The sequence below is a fragment of the Gossypium hirsutum genome, chromosome D13 (genome assembly GCF_007990345.1).
Source record: "Gossypium hirsutum isolate 1008001.06 chromosome D13, Gossypium_hirsutum_v2.1, whole genome shotgun sequence".
Taxonomy (NCBI): domain Eukaryota; kingdom Viridiplantae; phylum Streptophyta; class Magnoliopsida; order Malvales; family Malvaceae; genus Gossypium; species Gossypium hirsutum.
Window position 1 is genome coordinate 54,557,480 of NC_053449.1, and position 21,232 is coordinate 54,578,711.

A 21,232-nucleotide genomic window follows, 5' to 3' on the forward strand; every position below is an offset into this window, starting at 1 on the left:
ATGTTGCGTTTAGTGTTTTTAGTCCTGTATTAAAACGAGTCGTTTTGGGAACACCTGGAGGGTTGTTGCCAAGTTGTTTGTCAGACAGTTACACGCAATAAAAACATAAACAAATAGTGTAAAGGATTATATGAATTCAGGATACAGTTTTTCTTTTATGCTTTTTCCCCTTCTTTCTAAAGTTTTCTTCCTTTCTTCTTCTCTCTACTGGATCTTTCTTTCTTCCACCGTAACAGAAGACTGGGGAGAATAAGAAAATAAGGGAAAATTGAAGGGGCCGTCAGCAAAAGCAACATTGTTATTGGGTTGGGATAAAAGAGAAGCAGCAGCAGAGGCGGCTGCAAAAGCTGAGCTTAGCCCATTATATATGGTTTTCCCATTTTTGTTTTGAACCAGGAAATTTTTTTTTTAATGTGGGTTTTGGGTTTAACTTCAAAAGCCTTTGTATCACAATTTACTGGCTTGAACAGCAAGAAATTTCAAATAATATTCTCTCAATCCGTTAAAAGAAATAGAAAGTATTCACTGAGAAAATGAGAAGGTAAACAAAGACCAAAGGGCAGGGTTTTGGTAGGGTTTGTGCTCTAAGGCGTCGAAATTGGAATGGCGTATTTTTTCGGCTGGTTTTATACTTTTCCTCCTTTGCATTGAACCAAATTCCGGTTGAACCGAGTATAGAACTCGGCCAAACTTTTGAGACCAAATATTGCAAGCGAAATATTAAACTAGTAAAAATATTATCTAAGGAATATTTCAAGGTTTTTTTCATTTTTAAATGTGGAAAAAAATATAAAGTTGCACTATAATATTGTTTGAATTGAATCCAAATGGTCAGACGGACCGGTGGAATCGAGAACTAACCAGATATCAATTCAAAAAAAAATTTGAATTGATTGACCCAAAAACGATATAGACTGGTTGAACCGAATAAAAAATGAATTAAATCAAATTAATTGAACTAATCAAACCGATAACCTAACTAAGCACCGGTACGGTTTAATATCACAATTTTAAGAGTAACTGAATGATCTAAGAGTTACCGTAAATTATAGTGATTGCATCTAAGCTTGTTGAAGCACAAAAATATATAATATTCTTTAATATAATAGAGACATTTTTATTTGATAATATATTTGACATGAAAATCAAATAATCTAAAATTTCCATTGAAATTTTAATTCAATGTCCATAATTTTGGACACATCACATCACCATCCCTGTTTTTGCATTCAAATATACATATCACAACTGTAATTTTAATCTCATGGCAAAAGAATTAATGTTAATTGAATGCAGCAGATATCAAGTCATGGATATGAGAGCCATCCCATCCATGTACACTCTCTACTCATCAAATATTTAAGTAAACAAATCCAGACATGAATTTACTTACACATAATTTGCAGGGACAACCAATCCAATCCAATCCTAGTATACTAAAGAAAAAGTCAACAATCTTGTCGTGTGTTTTTACTTCCTAACTTCGGATAAATGGCTACAATGGCCCGGCATAGGCCTTCCGTCCTAATATTATGGAATTAGAATGTGATTAGATCATCTTTAGGTGCTTGCCGCTTCTTTGAATCTTGCCCCCCTTCAGATGAACCCCCACCTTTCTTACCAAAAATCATTTCATCAAGATCATCCATCATGTCATCGTTGCTTCCGCCATGCGTCCCATGTCGAGTACCACTTGTTTTCCTAATCAAGGCATCTTCGTTTGTATGACTTGTTTTCCTAATCAAGGCATCTTCGTTTGTATGACGGGGCGAATCATCAGGTTCAACAGCCACAGGAATCATTGCAGGTTCTGGCTCGTGACGAACTACTGATGGCTTCTTCAACTCTTCATACTTTGAGAGAGCTTTCTGGATCTCATCATTCACATTCAAAGCTTCAAAAAGCAGGGCCTCGTTATCTCCAGCAGTCTCGATGATTCTTAGAACAGTGGACTGGGACTGACGACATTGTTGGACAAGCGTGGTTGTCAGGTCATCCTGACATCAAACAGACAAAAATTACTGGGACCTTAAAGAATGACATCATTATCATCTGAGTCTTAACTGGAATCGAACTACATGTATTGTGAAACTGTCATCTGTATGTCACATTGTCGATGATAATCAAAATAAGCCCAACTTACCATCAACAGTCACCAAATAAACCAAGTAAATTTAAATCTAATCTGCTGATACGTCATCTTATCACAAAGCATTAATTCTAATTTACCAGCTGTAGAGCAAGCAAAACAAGTCGAAGACATCCCCTTCAAACTTTAAAGTGAAAACTTGGTACTGTTGCACACGTCAGCATTCTCATCAGTATTAATTATTGAGGAAATTTAACATGCATTAGCTACAAGCCTTCAAGTGCGACTGTCTGATACATATCATAAACAGATAACTGAAAGATTTAAGAGATCTAAAAGGAAAGTAATTTCCTCCTTGAAAACAGGGAAAAAGGAAAAAATATTGACTGACATAAAATGAGCTTTTGCACATTAAAGGCTCACTGCACCGAACAGACTGAACATCATTAAACAAAGGAATGACTCATTAAGCCAAAACTCAATTTTCAAGCCTTGTTACTTGGCAGCAAAGAACAAAGCATAATTTATTGGTACATGAAATTAGCAACTAAAAAGTTTTATAAAGAAGACAATAATACCTCAAGAGCATCTTGTTGGGGTGATGAGGATAACACAGTTGAAAGAAGCTCAATGCAGTTTCTTGCCACATCAAATGCTTCCTTTGTTTGTTCAGCAGAAAAGCTTGGAACAGGAATATCATGCTGAAGCTGCACATCACGCTGTAGCTGCTGTGCAAGACTGGCATCCACTTCTGCTGCTGAAACTGAACGAGCAGGGGTAAAAATAGGTGCCAAACTCTCATTATCACGACCAGGAAAGCGAATACCCCTTGATTTTAAACTCTACAGAGGAAAAAAAAGGATCATTGGAGAAAATCTTAAAATTCATCAATCGACAAGCCACAAGAAAAGGTTTATCTTTCACAGCTACATTGCATTGCATATTTTAGAATGCATGTTAAATCCTAATGTAACACAAAGCACAAATAGTTCAAGAGACATTGATGCAGACAAATGTTACTAGCCAAGAATGTAATTGTTTGACAAAGCTTATTCAAGGATCATACGAATTGATCTTATATTTCAAGCAACTAAAACAATAATATATTTTTTTCCTTTTATGGGAAAAATTCCAATTCCATACGTTACTAGCAAAGAATTTAATTGTTTGGCAATGCTTATTCAAGGATCATATGAATTGATCTTATATTTCAAGCGACTAAACAAAATAAACAATAATATAGTTTTTCCTTTTACGGAAAAAACTCCAATTCCATGATTGAATGAAGCTTTGTACGCTAATTCCTAAACTACGATTCCAAGGCTGTAATAGCAATCAAAGGAATAGATTTCACATGACTTTCACTCAGATACACACCTCAGGAAACCTAGTGAACAAAATTATATGATCATATTTTCTCAACTCATTTCCACAGCTGCAAAGAACGAGATAAATAGTTTACGCTGTTACCTTGTAAGTTTCTTCAAAAACAGGTAAATAGCGGAGCTCGCTGGTTGACTCCCCCCAAGCTTCAATAAGAATTAAAGCTTTGTTCCGAATATTGACAACAGTTTGAGGATCATCAATTAACTTAACCATCTCACCAAGAACCCCTTCAGCTGCCACCTCCGAGAATGCCTTCTCACAATTCTTGACAAAAGTTTCAAGCAAGACCAAGGAGAAGTATTGAACCCGAGGGCTCTTCAACATTATCCTCCGCTTTATGCCACGGATCAATTCAACACTGTTCACTTTTTCATGATTGACCATGTCACAAATATCAAGATTCAAGGCCCAGTCAGGCTCATCAAGGGCCTCAGATGTTGCATCCTCAACAAGCTTATCAGTTGGGTTCGGGCCTTGGAAGAGTTCCTTCACCTTGAAGCTCATTGAGCTCATGCCAGCGCTCATCTTTCTGCCCAACTCAGCTCCTTCAACCTTGATGCGTTCACCAAAGGCACTAACTTTATCCATCAATTCTTTTTCCATTTTCACCAAACCTTCAAAACACAAAAAAATTACATCTTGAATAAATGTCTGTAAAAGTTAATGCCTAAATGCAACCACCATAGATGCAGAATTTCCGCATAAGATTTCTTCCATGTAATCTTCCAAAAAAAAAAAGGATTCCCAAATGCCTCAAAACGAAATATATGTTGCAATATAATCAAACAGAGAAAAATATATGATTTGCCCCGTCATCCTTAATTAGAAAACTAAATATCTGGCTTTTTGCTGCTTTCACTTTCTTCCCTAGGATTTATCCACAGAACTTCATGTAGATCTAATAAATGATCTGGACATTTTCTAATAGCATCAAAATTATTCAAAACCCTAGTACCCAAATCTTCAAAAAAAAAAAACCCACATTATAAAAAGATATATTGACTTCAAAACCTCCAAAACATTGATCAACTAGCTGAATAAAGAAAACAAAAGAAAAAAAATTACCTAATTTAAAGCAAATAATTAAAGTAAAGATCATTTATTCTTCCATTATAGCAGCAGTTGAAATACAGCAATAGATGCATAAGTGCCCAAAATCTAAACTTAGATAAGCTTAAGATGAAAATAACTTATAGAAAATTGTAACACAAAATTATTTTCTTAAAAAAAATGAAGTTCAGAATGGTAACTGCAGGGCCAGCTAAACCTAGATCCTAAATACATCAATTTAAAAAATCAGAAAAAAAAAGAATCATAGGAAAATTAAAATTCAAAAAAAAAAATCCCTTTGCCCTTTGCTTACAGTTATTATAGAGGCGAAGTAGATGAGAGAGCAAAGCCCAAAGAGATTTGATGAAATATAAAAGAGAAGCAATTACTTTAACTTTGAATTTGAATTTGAGATAATAAAAAAGAAAGAAAAGGAAGAAGACGGCAAGCGTAAGGAATGAGTTTAAATTGGTTGGACTTTGGGAGTTTCAATTCTGTGCTATGCCTTGGCGTTGCCACTCGGGACCTCAGAAATATAATTTTATTATTTGACCCGAGAGTCTATCAGGTTTTTTTTTTTTTTTTTGACTCATGGCCTATCAAAATCAGGCTCATGACGCTTCTTTTTACCCTATTTCAGCATGATATAGTAATAACTTTTAAATATATATATAATTTTAAAAAATAAACATTTAAACATTTTAAAAATATTTAAACATTTTAAAATTTTAATAAAATATATATTTTAGAAAAATCTCAAAAATATAAAAAAATCAATTAAACATTTTAGAAAATGACAAAATATATAAATTCTAAAAAATCAAAATTATAGAATTTTAGTTAAAATTTTAGATAAACCTTTAGGAAATTTCAAAAAAAATCATATATATATATATATATATATATTCCTACTAAATTTAAAACTAAATCAAGCGTCGACTAGAGTTAGACCGATAATCGTATTGATTAGGTATTGATCAAGGTTGACTAATGTTGACCGGGTATTAACCAAACCTTGATTGGTTACCGGTCAAAGTAAGTCTTGGACACCCAATATGGTCAACTTTTAATTTAATTTTTTTAATTTTAAATCTTTTAGAATATATAGTTGACATGTCATAGGATAGATTGAGTACGGGTTATTTCGACTATATGTCGATGAGCATTAGGCACATTTTTCCTTCAAACATTCTGACGAGTGCAAGGCACAATTATTATTTTCATTAAACTGATGAGCGTTATGCACAATTTACTTATTTCGGATGTTCTAATGAGGCACTGAGTGCTAAATTGGTGTGTTGATTGGATCTGTATATCTATTCGAGTCCAAATCACGTTAATAGGAAATATAATATATGAATTGGTTGAATGATTATTAGAATTGATTAAATGTTATAAAGTTGGAATATAGGCACTTATATACAACATTGAATGTCAAGAGTATGTAAAAGATCACACAAACAGGTTAATGAATCGGAAAGCCGATTTGGTAAGATGAGGAATGATTCATTTGACTTGGTAATGGAATGAAGTATAATTATATATTATAAGTTGAGTAATTATGCAAATTTAACTAGCATTGTGATAATAGTATGAAATATTCATATAAATTACTAGTTCATAAAATGATTACATAAATCATCTTTAAGAATTGACATAATGATGATATATGCCTATAAAGATGTGTTAAATAAGTTTGGTTATATAGTGCATTTGTATTGATCAATAGTATATACATGAAAATTGTATGCTATTGACTATGCCATATGTTATATTGATTTGAATTATAAAAATACCATTGAGCTTTATCACTCAATGTATGGTTTGTTTTTCGCGCAAGTTATGTCCAATTCGAGGTTATGAGCATCGACTTCAGTATCCAGTCAAAAATCTCGAACTCAACAATGTTTGTGTACTTTCTTTTGTTAGTTATTCAACATGTACCTAGATTGAGTCAATTTTTGGTACAAGATTATGTCTACATGCACTTTTGGAATAGAATTTGGGTGAATGAAATTGGTCAATAGGATGTGGTATGTATATAAGCTCAAAATGTGGTTTGAAATGTATTAAAAGCTGCAACTATCAATGGCATAGATATATGGATGGGTATGTTTAAGAATTTAAATGTAATATTCTAAGTAGTTAACTTGTAAGTGATAAGACATTGATATATTGTTAATTATGGGTGTTGAAGTGCATGAATTGATGTTTGAGGGCTATATATATTGACTGATCTTTAGGTGTATGTATTATGCTTTGTTTAGAAAATTGGAAGTTGATGTTGAATAGAATTTGAAGAAACATGTTTTTTACATCGCGATGCTAAATGCATGTCATCATGATGAGATTTGAACTTCAGGCCACAACGCAACGAGGCCAAAACAGTATGTCATGTCGCAATGAGGAACTAGTATTTTGAATTTTTTATAATTTAGTCCTAATTCGATCTCAAGTTATCATTAGGACTTTTGTAAGCTCGTATAAGACCCAGAAATGATTATTTATCGTATCATTTTCTTATAATACTCATATTTGCATGTCTAACGATATAAATTGTAATTGAATTGACTGTAGTTGCTTCAGCAAATGAATATAGCATCCTATAACTCGGACTCAACGATCGGATTGGGTATGAGGTGTTCCAAAATTTTTAATTATTATTTTAGATATTATAAAAAAATTTAGAATTTATACACAATTTTTAAGAATTTTAAGCCTATACATGCCACATTATGTTAAACTAAGTAAAAATGTCACATGGCACGTATTGGTATGTGTACATGTTCTCTTAAGGTTTTTTTAACACAATTGACTCTAAGGAATCAATAGTAGACGAAATTAAACTTTAGGTATCAAAATGAGAAAAATAATATGATTAATATGATTCAAAGGTAAAACATTAATAATGCTTAATTAAAATATAATCTAAAAAGATTGTGATTATCAATATATGATTTTGTTGTAAAAAAATAATTTGGGGTGATTAGATTTGAGACTTTGAACCCAAAATTTTTATTTTTAAATATGTTGTCATAAATTTTACATAGTATAGTTAATATTTGAATATTTATATAAATATATAAAAAAATTTAAATATAATTATGATAAAATATATAGATTATTGGCACTTACATTTATTAGATTAAGGATGTGTTTGATAAACTAAATATTTGAATGCTGAAAAATTAAGTACTTGATTTTTACTACTTAATTTTATAAGTACTAAATTTAGTTTTTAAAATTATTTGGTAAATTAGTAAATATAAAAATTGAAAAAAATTATGTTGTTTGATAAAAGTAAATATTAATTTTTAAACCACTATTACTTTTAATTTTAATCTTATTAATATAATATTTTATATTATTTTGAATAGTTTTAAATGGAAGATAAATGTGGTAATTTGAATATCACATTTTTTTTTAAAAAAAGATAATTTATTTTAATTTTTTAATAAAATTATACCTTACCTTATTCAATACTTTTTTATTAAAAATTTTATATTAAGTAAAAAATTAAAATATTACCAAACATATTTAAAATATTAAATATTAAAAATTTTCATTTTAATTAATTTTCAATCATTTATCAAAATTAAGAGATTTATCCAAAAATAACTACGATGAAATATAGAAATACAAACTTCAACATCCCCATAACTTTCTTTATTTCACATAATCTTCTTGGACATGATCCAGTCTCCAAACTCCAAAGAAAGTTCTATTCATTCATGAAAGATACTTAAGCTGTTGCATTTAGAAAAGAAAAGAAAAAAGGATATTGGTCATGGTGAGCCCTGCAGTGTCGGGGGGATGACTCTTGGTGATGAGTAAGAGCAATCACACATGAAAGACAAAGGCAAACCTAAAATCGTCCTCCTTCTAAAGTGCAGAAAGATCTGAACATGAATAAACTTGGTAAATATGATACAAAATTTATGCTGAAATGTTGGGGTGGCATCTATTATTTTCCAACTCAACTGTATCAAACATATCAAAGAATATGTGACAAAATTATCTTACATGGTTACATTTAAATATGTCCAAACCAGAAGGCATAACTCAGATGATAAAATCCATACTTCCCATGCTGGTATTTACAGTTTTTTGCAGATTAAAAATGTCGCTTAAGTAGTAAATGGAAGAATGGAAAGAAGAGAGTAGAAAGTTAAAAATAAATTATATTTTGAATGTGCTTGGTAGGAAAGAATAATAAAGAGATAGATTATCATTTTCATCTTAAGGCATGAAAAGAAAAAAATGATAAAAACGAAGTGTGCATTTTTCATCCTTCATTCCAAATTGAAACGATCAAAGGAGAAAAATGAAAAAGATGTAAGTGGTGCATTTTACAAGATTTATGAACTTTTTTAAAAATTTCATTTTCTTTTCATCTTCCCACTTTTCCATTCTCTTACCAACAATTTTTCATCTTTCCACCTTACCAAGCAAAAGCCTAAATGAGTAAACCTCGATCAGCCGAGGGATTGGAAGGTTGCTCACTGAGGATTAAAGCTTGTTCAGATGAGGGATTGGAAGGTTGCCCACTGGTTTCGGCCGGTTTAGAATCTTTGGGAGAATTAGAGTCGTTAACGTGTGCATGGCCCTCTGGTTTCTGAGCTTGCTCCTCAGCCAAAACTTTTTCTCTTGCCTTCTGCCCCACATCTTCTGCTGCTTTAGCAACCCTGTTGTACGCAGCACTAACCCATGAGGCTCCAACCAAAACATAACGGTTCTTCATTATGGCAGATCCCGCAGTGCTAACGGACTGCTCGGCAACTGCAAATGCAGACTTTGTCTTCTCAGAAACCTGAAATTTCTGGTCCACATCCCGCATCTTTTCATTTACTATGGCTGTGCCAGCACTAAATTTTTCAGTAAAACCAATCTTCTGATCAAGGGATGCAATTTTGGCAGAGGCAGTTGATGTGAACTGATGCTTCTCATCAAAGGCCTTTGCTTTGCCTAATGCATCTTTGCCAATAATGAATCCCTTCGCTAGCATGGTGCTAACAACATCCTCTGCCTTCTTGTAACCAGCTTCAGCCTGGCCACTACCTTTATCCCCTGTTCCCTGTGGTGATCAAACAATCTTTTCATATCAGAAACCATGAATTAGCAAGTGAACCCAAAATGGATTCAAGTAGTTAGGACATTACCGGTGTTGTAAAGACATGGTCTGGCAGCTTGTAATCAGGAGCCAGCTCTATGGTAACAGACTGATCAACAATTGTTGCCCCCTGAAGAAACGTGTATCCGAATCAATAAGAACGAAATGAAAATTTTCAATCCGACCAATCAACGTTAGTCTTAATGGGAGATTTGCTCCTTTGTAAAAATGCTAACCAACGTTAGAACACTATCAATTATCAATTTGTAAAAAATTTTCTTGAAGTACTCTTGCTCTATACCTATGTCCTACACATTCGAACATGAGTATGGACTATGAAGGTATGATCTTCCAAAACATGAAAAAATCTTTTAAAAATGAACATATAGCCATGTAGGAAACATGCCTGAATTTGATACTCACCCCGAATCTAAGTACCATAGTTTTAAACAAAATGGGCACTGGCATGGTGATCCCACAGGCAAAGCATTACAGTAAGTGCTTTCAAAACCACATCAGACATAAGATTCCACAGAGATGTGCATAGACATTTAATTTTCATATTCATTTTCCTTACAACAGAAGCATAAACTGCTATTACATGATGCATGCAGGAAAGTCAGTAAAAGCAATCAATATGACCAATATGGAAAAAGCTCTAAAGAAATGACAGGTTCATACTGAAAGGAGGACTGCAGTCTCTGCTCCCTGTGGTTCCTTGAAAGTAATATATGCAACTTGCGATCGCTCATTATCACTGAAAGCCAAAAGGCAAAGCAGTAATAAGCCTAGAGTAGAAAGTGTTCAAGAGATTCCAGAACATCACTATACTGGAATAACTACATGAATCAGAAGGCATGAGAAGTAATTCCAACAATTTCAACCTTTTTTTATTTGTATCCAATACAGTGGAGAAGAGAATGTGAATGAAAAAGAGATTGTGAAATTTAAGCATCATATGGTAATAACTAACCCTTGCATTTCAACATATACAAGTTCACCGGAGAAGATAAAGAACTCCTTTATATCTTGCTCAGATGCACCCAAGGAGACATTGCTCACTTTCACTGATCGGATCTGTTAAAAAAAAACTTGTAAGCCCCGAAACTAATAAAACATGTTCTATTTATGTTACTTAGAATTGGAGTGTAAGTGTTAGATATAGGTAGGTGTTTACATTCAATTTTTTAAAATATTTTCCATATATTTGGAGTGTCTGATCATATGTTTAATCCATGCTCGAATATGAAAATTTGTCGCAACCTAGTATTCTATCCCCCATTGTCACATGCATTTTTACAAAGAAATTATGGCAAAATCAAATAAAAAAAATTCCCAATAGGATTTTCATAATCATACATGCTCGCATGCAAGCATACACATAATGTTGAATACAAATTATGGAGGCCTTAGCACGAGTTAAATTCTGTAAATTTTCTAAATCTTTTTAAATGAAGCATTAGTTTGAGCAGTTTTCTTTTAGCAACCCAATAAATTTCTAATTAGCATGCAAATGATCATACACGCACGACGAAATGAAATAAAAAAGATCCGTATACAGTTTGCAACAAATCCAATAAGAATATATAATCAAAATCTTTTCAATTACAAAAGTATCAATATAAGAAGAATGACAGTGATATATTATACGTGTGTCTGTATATATATATATAAATCGCTAAGAAGTAGAGAAAATGACAGTACCATATAACGATATAAGAAGAAAATTCAAATGCATGATAATGGCAGAATGCTAAACTTATATTAGATAATATCCTAATAATAATGAGGTATTAAATAATTAAACAAATCGGAACATTCTCTTCCATTCTGCGACGAAATTGAAAGAAAAAAAAAAGATGTGACATAAATATTCTTACCGACCAAACAAGATGATGGAACAAAAAGAAAATTTATAAACATTACACTAACCGCCATGAAGTTCCGTTTATGGCAGAAAAGCCGAACTTTTCTTCGCCGGAATTTTTTCTTTTTTCTTTTCAACAAAATTTGAAGGAAATGAAAGTTTTCCTGAGAGGGAGAGGTTATGGCGTCGAAGATATTACGGGGTGTACATTAGAAAAAAAATCCTGTGCGGATATCCTTAACATACATCGTTTAGAAGCAAGCTTCTAGGGTATTTTGGGAGTATTTGTGCAATATGAAGAAAGATAAAAATATAATTTGCGTCTTATTTTATTTATTTTTAGTATAATTATTGAAATTTAAGTGTTATTATTGAATTAGGTTGAGTCAAAACCGGTTTAGGGTGACTTTGGACATGCGGTCCGTTTATTCGTAATTAGTGTAAAAATAGCTCTCGATTCTTTCTTCTCCTTCTTTCATGACTCGAGCTCGTAGAAGGAAGATATAAGAGGGACCTATGGATAGTGTGGTCAGAAATCTATAATAGAGTCCGACTATAACGACCGAATTGATTATCGTCATGTGTAAGGATATTAGATTCCCTGGTATAAAATATTTTAAAATCATCATTAACCTCCCTTTTTTCTTTTCTATTTCTGGATTATTATATGATAATTTTTGAGCTTTACATATACATATATAGAAATAGAAAAAGATAGACTAAAACCGACATCTCTTATGTCATGTCAATGACAATATAAAAATGAAATTGGGATCTAAATAAAATATAATGAAATAGAGCCACTTTGAGGTTCCCTATAAAATGAAGCAACAGAGCTACTACAAAGAAATTTTGGGGGTTACGAAGGAAACTTCAAGTTCATATTGGTCATGGGTGGCATTGAGATTATACTGTAACGTAAGACAAAAATTAAACTAAACGCACCACACCGCCCGTTGAAACCCACTGTCACTAACCCATTTTATTATTAAAAATTAATAAACTATTAGAAACATTTTATATTAACATTCATTGTCATAAACAATGAAAAAAAAATTTTACTCCAAACGAAATGTATGAAACAACTTTGAAACACATACAGAGGGAAAAATCTCTCATAATTCTAAAATGTACGAATGAATACTAACAACAAGATCCATTGCTATTAATTTCCTTAAAAACAAACTATGATTCTATATGAAGTTTTGCAACAAGGAGAAGATGTCATCATCCTTTTCATCAGCAAGTGAAACCAGCAGAGGGCCATCTTCCCTTTTCTCACCGACTATCATCATCGTGCTATCTTCTGTGAAAATATCGAGCATAGCCAAGATACTGTCATCGTGTGAAAGCTGGGGAATCTCCATTAATGTAGTAGGAGAGGCAACGTCAGAGTGATCTATGGAGGGTGCCAATCTTGATGTAATCTCGTCACTTTGATAATCAAGAGAAACCCCGTGACCATGACCATGACCATCCAACAAATCAGAAGCTTTAAAATACAATACAGAGTGCGCATCTTCCGGTTCCGGACCATCTCTCGTGCTTTCACCGATGAAATCTGGAACTGGAAGGAGATGACTCTCCCTGGATTTGGTGTTGGTGACCAAAGTGTAGACATTGTTTGAGTCGGCAGAGGGTTGAAGGGAGCAGGCATCCAAGGATGGCTTGTTTTTCCCCATTGTAATCAAAAGACCTCAAGATCTCGATAACCGAGAATAATAATAATGGTTTTTACCCACGAGGAGTGAATAAAATAAAGTTGCAATCTTTGTAAAACGAAGATATATAAATCTACTAATTTACTTGATCCTTGAAAAAGGACCAAGTCCAATGCCTGAAAAAGAGCCTTCCTCGGATCATAAAACCCAGGCCGCAACTGAGAAACGATGGTGGACCCCTGATAACCCCATGATGCATTTGCTGTGCAAATCAAACCCTGTTTTCAACAGATCAGTTAGCTCCTTCGTATAATCCCAACCCATAGAAATTAAAAGAGAAAAACATGTCAAAACAGGGAACCCTAAATCACCAAACAGGAAATAACCAAAACAGAGAATGAATCGAAGTAAGAAACCCTAAAAAGCAGAGTTCAAGTTTTAGAAGAAAACTGTGGGTTAAAATAAAAATATAAGCACGGCAGATAGAAAACTAGAAAGGAAAACAAATCAAAACAGGGAACCCAAAATCACCAAACGAAAATTAAATCGAACCAAGAAACCTAAAAAAACAGAGTTGAATTTCAGAACGAAAGTATAGATCAAAATCAGAAACAAGAAATCGAAACAAACCTGAATTATGAAAGGTTTCAGAAACAGAGAAATAACCCAAAAAAAATCAATAGGAATCGTAGGGGCGAGAGCGAGGAATTTAGAAATCGCAAGAATGGGAAAGGCAGCTGAAAACTCTGTGAAAGAGGGAAGTGAAAATAAGTGAGGGAGAGGGAAGCCGCCTCCCTTTATATACACATGGGAACTAGCCGTTGTATTCCTACGCGTTTTTCTTGGTTTATTTCTTACGGTCCCTATTCTTTTTGAAATATTTGAAATTTAGTCTCTTTATTTTTATTTCTGATTTAGTCTCTCCATTTCTTATTTGAAAAATTAAAGTTAATAAATTTTATTTAAATTTTAATATTCAAAAAAATTATTTAGAAATTAAAATCTTATTGATAGCTAATATTCAAATTTAGTAAAAGTCAATTAACATGGTTAACAATTTGACTCTAACTTTTTTTTCTAATGAATTAGACTCTAATTTTCAAATCAAACAAATAAAGGGACTAAATTTCTGAAACTGAAAGAAAAAGGATTAAATTTCATAATTTTAAAGAGTACAAGGACTAGGGTCATAATTAGACTTTCTTCTTTTAATGTAATAACATTATTGGATATTCTTTTCAATAACAAATTGTGATGATAAATAAATATTTTACTCTTTTTCTTTACTTTATACTAGTTTTAACTGGGGGTTTTAATTTTATTTAATGAATTAATGATATAATTACTAAATCCACGTGTAAGTAATTACATGATCTAAATAAATTAAAATTAAAATATTTCTTTCAAACAAATCAAATTTAGTTTAAAATTTCTATAAAAAATTAGTTTATGTTATAAAATAAAGAGAGATAGAGAGGGTAAAGAACAAAGAAAATATGAGAAATAATAAAGAATATATTTTATTGATCAATGGGATGATTACAATGTTTCTTCAAAGTCTATTTATAGGCGTAATAAGCATAAATGAAGTAAAGATATAATTCTAATGACTATTAGAATTTAAAGTATATCAAAACTTATCTTAATCTTGATGGACGTCCACTTAATAATATATTCATAACACTCCCCCTTAAATGTCCATTGGTATATAATGTGCCTCATTAAAACCTTATTAGCAAAAACTCTGTGGGATAAAAACCTAATAAACGAAAAAGAGTACACAATCTTCTATTACAAGATGACTCGTTAAAAATATTTACCAGAAAAACCTAATGGGACAAAACATTGATTAAAGGAAAAAAATACAACTTGTTTTTAGACTTCCCTGATGAGAACATTACATTACATCTTTGAGTCGACGCATTCCAATCTTACATAGTAGTCTTTCAAATATTGAAGTTAGCAGTGCCTTAGTAAAAAAGTATGCTAAATTATCACTAAAATGAATTTGTTGAACATTTATATCATCTCTTTTCTCAATATCATGGGTGCAGAATAATTTTAGTGAAATATGTTTCGTTCTGTCACCTTTGATGTAACCACCCTTCAATTAAGCTATACATGTTGCATTATCTTCGTATAAGATAGTTGGCATCTATTTCTGTAAAGGCAAATTAAACATCTTCTAGATATGTTGGGTGAATAACCTTAGCTAAACACACTCTCGACTTGCCTCATGCATTGCAATTATTTCTGCATGATTTGAAGAAACGGTAGGTAATGTTTGGTTTGTTAAACGTCGTGATATGGCAGTACCCCACATGTAAATAAATATCCTGTTTGAGATCAACTTTTATGTGGATTCGATAAATAACCAACATCAGCATAGCCAACTAATAGAGATTTTGAATCATTTGAATAAAATAATCTCATACCAATGGTCCTTCTGAGATATTTGAATACATGTTTAATTCCATTCCAATGTCAACGTGTTGGAGAATAACTAAAGTTTGCTAACAAGTTTACAACAAAAGTTATATCAAGTCTGTCGAAACCATATTTTATTTTGAGAAAAAAAAAACAAATTAGTTGTCGACTTTAAAAAAACAAAAATTGGGAGTCGCCACCAATCTTTTATTGAGGTGTGATTGGATCACCTAAAAAATAGATTTGGTCTACGAGTTTTAGAAAAATGGATCCAGGAGTCGGTTACGTACGAGGAAGGATTAGCACCCTCATAACGCCCAAAATTGGTACCTAGTTAATTAATTAGTGTCTTAATGTCGAAAATTTAAAAATATGATCCTTAATAAAAACTTAAAAAACGTTACTTATTAAGACTCTTATCATTTCGGAGAAAGAAAATGTCACACCCAATGCGTTAGGGACATTCTAATTCCTCAAAAATGAATTAGTCCAAAATACTCGTGTAATTAAATTTAAAAGAATATTCATTTTTTTTAAATTTATAAAGAAATCGCGGCCCAATACGTTAGGGCACAATTTCTCAAAATCCTAAACTTGGAATATTTCTTTTGTTATTATTATTTTTTTTAAAATCTTTGTCTCGAGAAATCAATACGTCACATCCAATACGTTAGGATACAACATATTAAATTCCCGACAACAAGCTTTTCATTTTATTTTTTGATTAATGAGCAATTCTCGATTGTTAGATTTAATGAAGAAAATTGGAACCCAATACGTTAGGGCTCAATTTCCTTGAAAATCCTAAATACGAGTATTATCTCAATTTTGAAAATTTTAAAATCGAGTAAAAAAATGATGTAATGCTACATTAAGTGTAAAATACAATAATAAATACAACAATGGCATAGAAATAAACGAAACTAATGTACATAAAAAACGACGACATGTAAAGTATCAAATGAACAAAATATAAATGAAAACATAAATCAATAAGCAAATGAAGGAAATAAACAAAAAAATATAAAGAGAAAAAAGGTACAAAATATATACATGAAATTATAAAGAATAAAAGATATACACATGGGTTTACATATAAAATTTTGGGCTATAGAATTTATAACAAAATATATATAATACATTTACGAAAATAAAGAAAAATATATAAATATACATATATATATTATAACATATGTGTTGAAAATATAAGTTTGTATTTAAGCAAATAAAAAACATAGACATGTGCGTATATATATATATAAAATATTCATTAGAAATATATATAAATAGATACATGTACATATATACAAAAGTAAAAAAAAATTGAAACTAAATATAAAAATATGTATATGTATATAAAATGTAAATGTATATATATGTATATAAAAGTTATGCAAATAGAATAATAATAAAATATATATATATCATATGTGCATGTGTTTATAAAAGTTTTTTAAACAAATGTATGTATATATATTATTGTAAAAAAATATACGTATGTATATATATAGTAATAATAATAATAATAATAACAATAATAATTTAATAACAAGAAAATCAAATTTAAATAATAATAAATAATAAATAAAAGAAGAGACTAAATCGAGCTTTGACATAAATTCTGGGCCTAAATCCGCAAATGAAGTCGAAAGGACCCTATTGAACACGCCAAAGAAAATAAAAATGCAAGAGAAAGAAAATTTTAAGGGAATACTCTTAAGAATTATTATTATTCCCCACTTCCGTCCCTTTACAATGAAGGGAGAGGCATCTATTTATAGTTGAGCCTCCCCAAATCCAACGGTACAAATTAATTACATCAACGGCTAAGATTAAAAGGTACCTACAAATTAAATCTCTAATATTAGAAAATCATATCTTCTAAGATTGCATATCATATCTAAGATTGCATATCCTTGAATATTATGTTTCCATATGCATCAAGCTTGTAGATAGACCTTCAACCTTTTCAAGTAATGGGCCATCCCGATTAGGCCAAATAATATAATTTTGGACTTTGTTTTATTATTTTGGGTTTATTATTTTTTTATGAGCCCGGGCTAAATTGGCCTATTACAAAGTCTTGTGTTGTTTGCAAGATACATCAATGTCATTTATATATGGTACTTTAAGACCAAGAAAATTTTCATCATTCTCACAATGACAAAATTCAATCTAATGATCATACAACCATCGGGGTACTCAATGGATGCGCTTTACCCATGTAAAAAATTTTTAAGGTCTTTTCAGTATAAATTGACTGATGGACATGAATTTCATCTTTTAAATGCTCATTTTGTAGGCCAAGACAAAACATTATTTTTTCAAGATCTTTCATATTAAATTCTTTCTTTAAATAATTTACTGCATTTTGAAGCTCCTCGGGAGTTCCAATAATAATTATCACAAAACCCGATCCAGACCTTTTTATTTTAAAGGTTACAAATACGCGTTTCTGAAGTCTCTCATATATTTTGATTTAGTTCTTATGCTTTTATTTTCAAGAACTTACTCCCTTTACTTTTTAAATTCAAAAATTTAGGTTCAGTTGTTAACAACTTTAAAATTCTTATGTTAAATTCATTTAAATGACATTCTATTTTTTTTTTTAAATCGTAACTTAGTAGCCATGTGACAAAGAAGATCGCATTGCAATGATCCTAAATTCAACATAAAATTTATACAGTGTTAATAATTTTTTAAATTTACATTAGCATTTTAAACAAAATAAAATATTTAGACTAACTAATGACATTATAAAACTGAATGGTGTCAAAAAAATGAAAATATAAAGATTAAATATAATATTTGAACGTAGTTATGTATAGAAGTGTAGAATTTGTGTATCAGGAACCTCCTTGCATCTACCCTTTTCGCTCTCATAGAAGAAAACAAGTAGAAGCAATAAGGAAAGAAGAAATTGATGCATGAAGTCCCCAAAAGAACAAGGAAAAAAAAACAGCTGTTTTACTACATGGTGTTGGTTCAATGGTTTGTGAAATCAAATAAACACCATCCAAATGTGGATCTAGATTTCATCAGTTCCTTTTAATTAAGTTTTAGTTCAAATCAATTACTATAAAAAAAAAAAAGATAAGTGTGAATTTAAAATATAATCCCAAATACTGATTCAATTGCAGACTGGGATTCATTTCTTACCTCAAAGGTACAGCAATGTTTGTTATCTATGAACTAACAAAATACTATTTATTTTGATTATGAAGATATCATCTTCTAAATATATGAAAAAATATTCATGCATCAAATTATGACTCACATTCTAAAATGTTGGAATTACATCCAAACTTTGGAGCTTATAATTATTGAAATTTTAGTTTTATTTTCTCCAAAAGAATTGTATGAAACTTACAACTTTAACAAATGCAGGGAGGGGAAATCTCTCATAATTCTAACATGTACGAATGAATACTAACAAAACAATCAAGATCCATTGCTATTAATTTCCTTAAAAGCAAATACAAAACTATGATCTTATATGAAGTTTTGCAACAATGAGAAGATTTCATCATCTTTTTCATCACCAAGTGAAACCAGCAGAGGGCCATCTTCCCTTTTCTCACCGACTATCAGCATCGTGCTATCTTCCGTGAAAATATCGAGCATAGCCAAGATGCTGTCATCGTGTGAAAGCTGGGGAATCTCCTTTAATGTAGTAGGAGAGGCAACGTCAGAGTAATCTATGGAGGTTGCCAATCTTGATGTAATCTCGTCACTTTGATCATCAAGAGAAACCCCATGACCATGACCATGACCATCCAACAAATCAGAAGCTTTAAAATACAATACAGAGTGCGCATCTTCCGGTTCCGGACCATCTCTCGTGCTTTCATCGATGAAAATGGCGAGCAAGGATAGAATACTGTCATCTGGAACTGGAAGTCGATGATTCTCCCTGGATTTGGTGTTGGTGACTAAAATGTATACATTGTTTGAGTCGGCAGAGGGTTGAAGGGAGCAGGCATCCAAGGATGGCTTGTTTTTCCCCATTGTAATCAAAAGACCTCAAGATCTTGATACCCGATAATGATAATGGTTTTTACCCACGAGGAGTGAATAAAGTAAAGTTGCAATCTTTGTAAAACGAAAATATATAAATCTACTAATTTACTTGATCCTTGAAAAAGGACCAAGTCCAATGCCTGAAAAAGAGCCTTCCTCGGATCATAAAACCCAGGCCGCAACTGAGAAACGATGGTGGATCCCTGATAACCCCATGATGCATTTGCTGTGCAAATCAAACCCTGTTTTCAACAGATCAGTTAGCTCCTTCGTATAATCCCAACCCATAGAAATTAAAAGAAAAAAACAAGTCTAAACAGGGAACCCTAAATCACCAAACAGGAAATAACCAAAACAGAGAATGAATCGGAGTAAGAAACCCTAAAAAGCTGAGTTCAAATTTTAGAAGGAAACTGTGGGTTAAAATAAAAAAAAACATCCTACATATAATCACGACCCAGAAAAAAACTAGAAAGGAAAAAAAATCAAAACAGGGAACCCAAAATCACCAAACGAAAATTAAATCGAACCAAGAAACCTAAAAAAACAGAGTTGAATTTCAGAATGAAACTGTAGATCAAAATCAGAAACAAGAAATCGAAACAAACCTGAATGTTAAAAGGTTTTAGAAACAGAGATATAACCCCAAAAAAAAAAGGAATCGTAACGAGAAAACGAGGGATTGAGAAATCGCGTGAATGGGAGAGGAAGCTGAAAATTCAATCAGAGAGGGAAGTGAAAGAGGGAAGCCGCCTCCCTTTATATACACATGGAAACTAGCCGTTGTACTACTACGCGCTCTTCTAAGTTTAATTCTGCTTGCAGTCCCTGTACTCTTTGAGAATTTTCAATTTAGTCTCGTTTTCCATTTCTTGAAATTTATTCTCTCTACTTCTTATTTGAAAAATTAAAGTCAAATTTACAATAACATTAATGCATTGTAACGACTCGATTTTCGTTGGTATCAAAAAATTTAATTTCGAGGCTAAATTTTCTTAAATCAAGACAAACCAATTATTAAACCGAGAATATTTAGGAGTTGACTAGGAAATTAACAATTAAAATTATTGAATAATTTATTTGAATAGTTAGTGAAAATAGTACAAAGACTAAATTACAGAGTGATTAAATTAGTAAAATTTGATTAGGGAAAATTAGTAAAGCCTTAATGTGAAATTTACCGGCTTGAGAATAATTAAATCATTATTAAAAATTTGTTAGTGGATTAGCATGATATCCACAGTCCATTTCCATTAATTTCTACCATGTCAAAAACAATGGTGGGAAAATATTTGCTACATAATAGATTCTTTAAACTCTACTACATAGAATTAGGGGTTGAGAAATGTTTTATACTGTATAGTAAAATATTAAAAATAAATATTTTAAAAAAAAGATATATATCAAAATTTTAAAATTATTTGTAAAATAAAAAATACACTATCAATATACCCAACCTTCATCCTTATTAAATTAATGTTAATATTATGGTACTAGTGGGTGAGAAATACAATAGATATAGCTTGCATCCATGCTTAGATTTTGTTATAATTAGTAATTGGAAATGATACTGTGGTATATGTTTCATGCGGAGGCAGGAAATTATTGGAGGAAGATGGATG

The 21,232-nt window shown here is 31.5% G+C and overlaps 4 protein-coding genes across 4 annotated transcripts; all 4 read right to left on the reverse strand.

The window, feature by feature from the left end:
• Nucleotides 1-1,300: 1,300 nt before the first annotated feature.
• On the reverse strand, nucleotides 1,301-5,166 carry LOC121225135 (TOM1-like protein 1). The gene is made up of 4 exons (XM_041109142.1): nucleotides 4,839-5,166; nucleotides 3,560-4,089; nucleotides 2,668-2,931; nucleotides 1,301-1,997 (listed from the first exon to the last, which is right to left on the reverse strand). Exons 2-4 carry the CDS (start codon nucleotides 4,076-4,078, stop codon nucleotides 1,539-1,541), a joined length of 1,242 nt encoding a protein of 413 aa, XP_040965076.1. The 5' UTR covers nucleotides 4,079-4,089; nucleotides 4,839-5,166; the 3' UTR covers nucleotides 1,301-1,538.
• A 3,294-nt stretch (nucleotides 5,167-8,460) lies between these two features.
• Nucleotides 8,461-11,727, reverse strand: LOC107919627 (binding partner of ACD11 1). The gene is made up of 5 exons (XM_016849051.2): nucleotides 11,568-11,727; nucleotides 10,609-10,712; nucleotides 10,317-10,392; nucleotides 9,685-9,765; nucleotides 8,461-9,599 (listed from the first exon to the last, which is right to left on the reverse strand). The coding sequence occupies exons 1-5, from the start codon at nucleotides 11,571-11,573 to the stop codon at nucleotides 8,982-8,984; spliced, it is 885 nt and encodes a 294-aa protein (XP_016704540.1). The 5' UTR covers nucleotides 11,574-11,727; the 3' UTR covers nucleotides 8,461-8,981.
• A 772-nt stretch (nucleotides 11,728-12,499) lies between these two features.
• LOC121225136 (uncharacterized) lies at nucleotides 12,500-13,936 on the reverse strand. Its single transcript, XM_041109143.1, has 2 exons — nucleotides 13,794-13,936; nucleotides 12,500-13,441 (listed from the first exon to the last, which is right to left on the reverse strand). The coding sequence occupies exon 2, from the start codon at nucleotides 13,182-13,184 to the stop codon at nucleotides 12,696-12,698; it is 489 nt and encodes a 162-aa protein (XP_040965077.1). The 5' UTR covers nucleotides 13,185-13,441; nucleotides 13,794-13,936; the 3' UTR covers nucleotides 12,500-12,695.
• A 5,084-nt stretch (nucleotides 13,937-19,020) lies between these two features.
• Nucleotides 19,021-20,401, reverse strand: LOC121203383 (uncharacterized). Its single transcript, XM_041109144.1, has 2 exons — nucleotides 20,219-20,401; nucleotides 19,021-19,852 (listed from the first exon to the last, which is right to left on the reverse strand). The coding sequence occupies exon 2, from the start codon at nucleotides 19,596-19,598 to the stop codon at nucleotides 19,083-19,085; it is 516 nt and encodes a 171-aa protein (XP_040965078.1). The 5' UTR covers nucleotides 19,599-19,852; nucleotides 20,219-20,401; the 3' UTR covers nucleotides 19,021-19,082.
• Between the last annotated feature and the right edge of the window lie 831 nt (nucleotides 20,402-21,232).

Coding starts and splice junctions, on each gene's coding strand:
- LOC121225135 (XM_041109142.1), bottom strand. CDS start 4,078: ATGGAAAAAGAATTGATGGATAAAGTTAGTGCCTTTGGTGAACGCATC. Junction 2,932..3,559: donor TTTTTGAAGAAACTTACAAG/GTAACAGCGTAA, acceptor TTTCCTCTGTAG/AGTTTAAAATCAAGGGGTAT. Junction 1,998..2,667: donor CCCAACAAGATGCTCTTGAG/GTATTATTGTCT, acceptor GTTTGATGTCAG/GATGACCTGACAACCACGCT.
- LOC107919627 (XM_016849051.2), bottom strand. Junction 10,393..10,608: donor GTATATGTTGAAATGCAAGG/GTTAGTTATTAC, acceptor TTTGGCTTTCAG/TGATAATGAGCGATCGCAAG. Junction 9,766..10,316: donor AGACTGCAGTCCTCCTTTCA/GTATGAACCTGT, acceptor ACGTTTCTTCAG/GGGGCAACAATTGTTGATCA.
- LOC121225136 (XM_041109143.1), bottom strand. CDS start 13,184: ATGGGGAAAAACAAGCCATCCTTGGATGCCTGCTCCCTTCAACCCTCT.
- LOC121203383 (XM_041109144.1), bottom strand. CDS start 19,598: ATGGGGAAAAACAAGCCATCCTTGGATGCCTGCTCCCTTCAACCCTCT.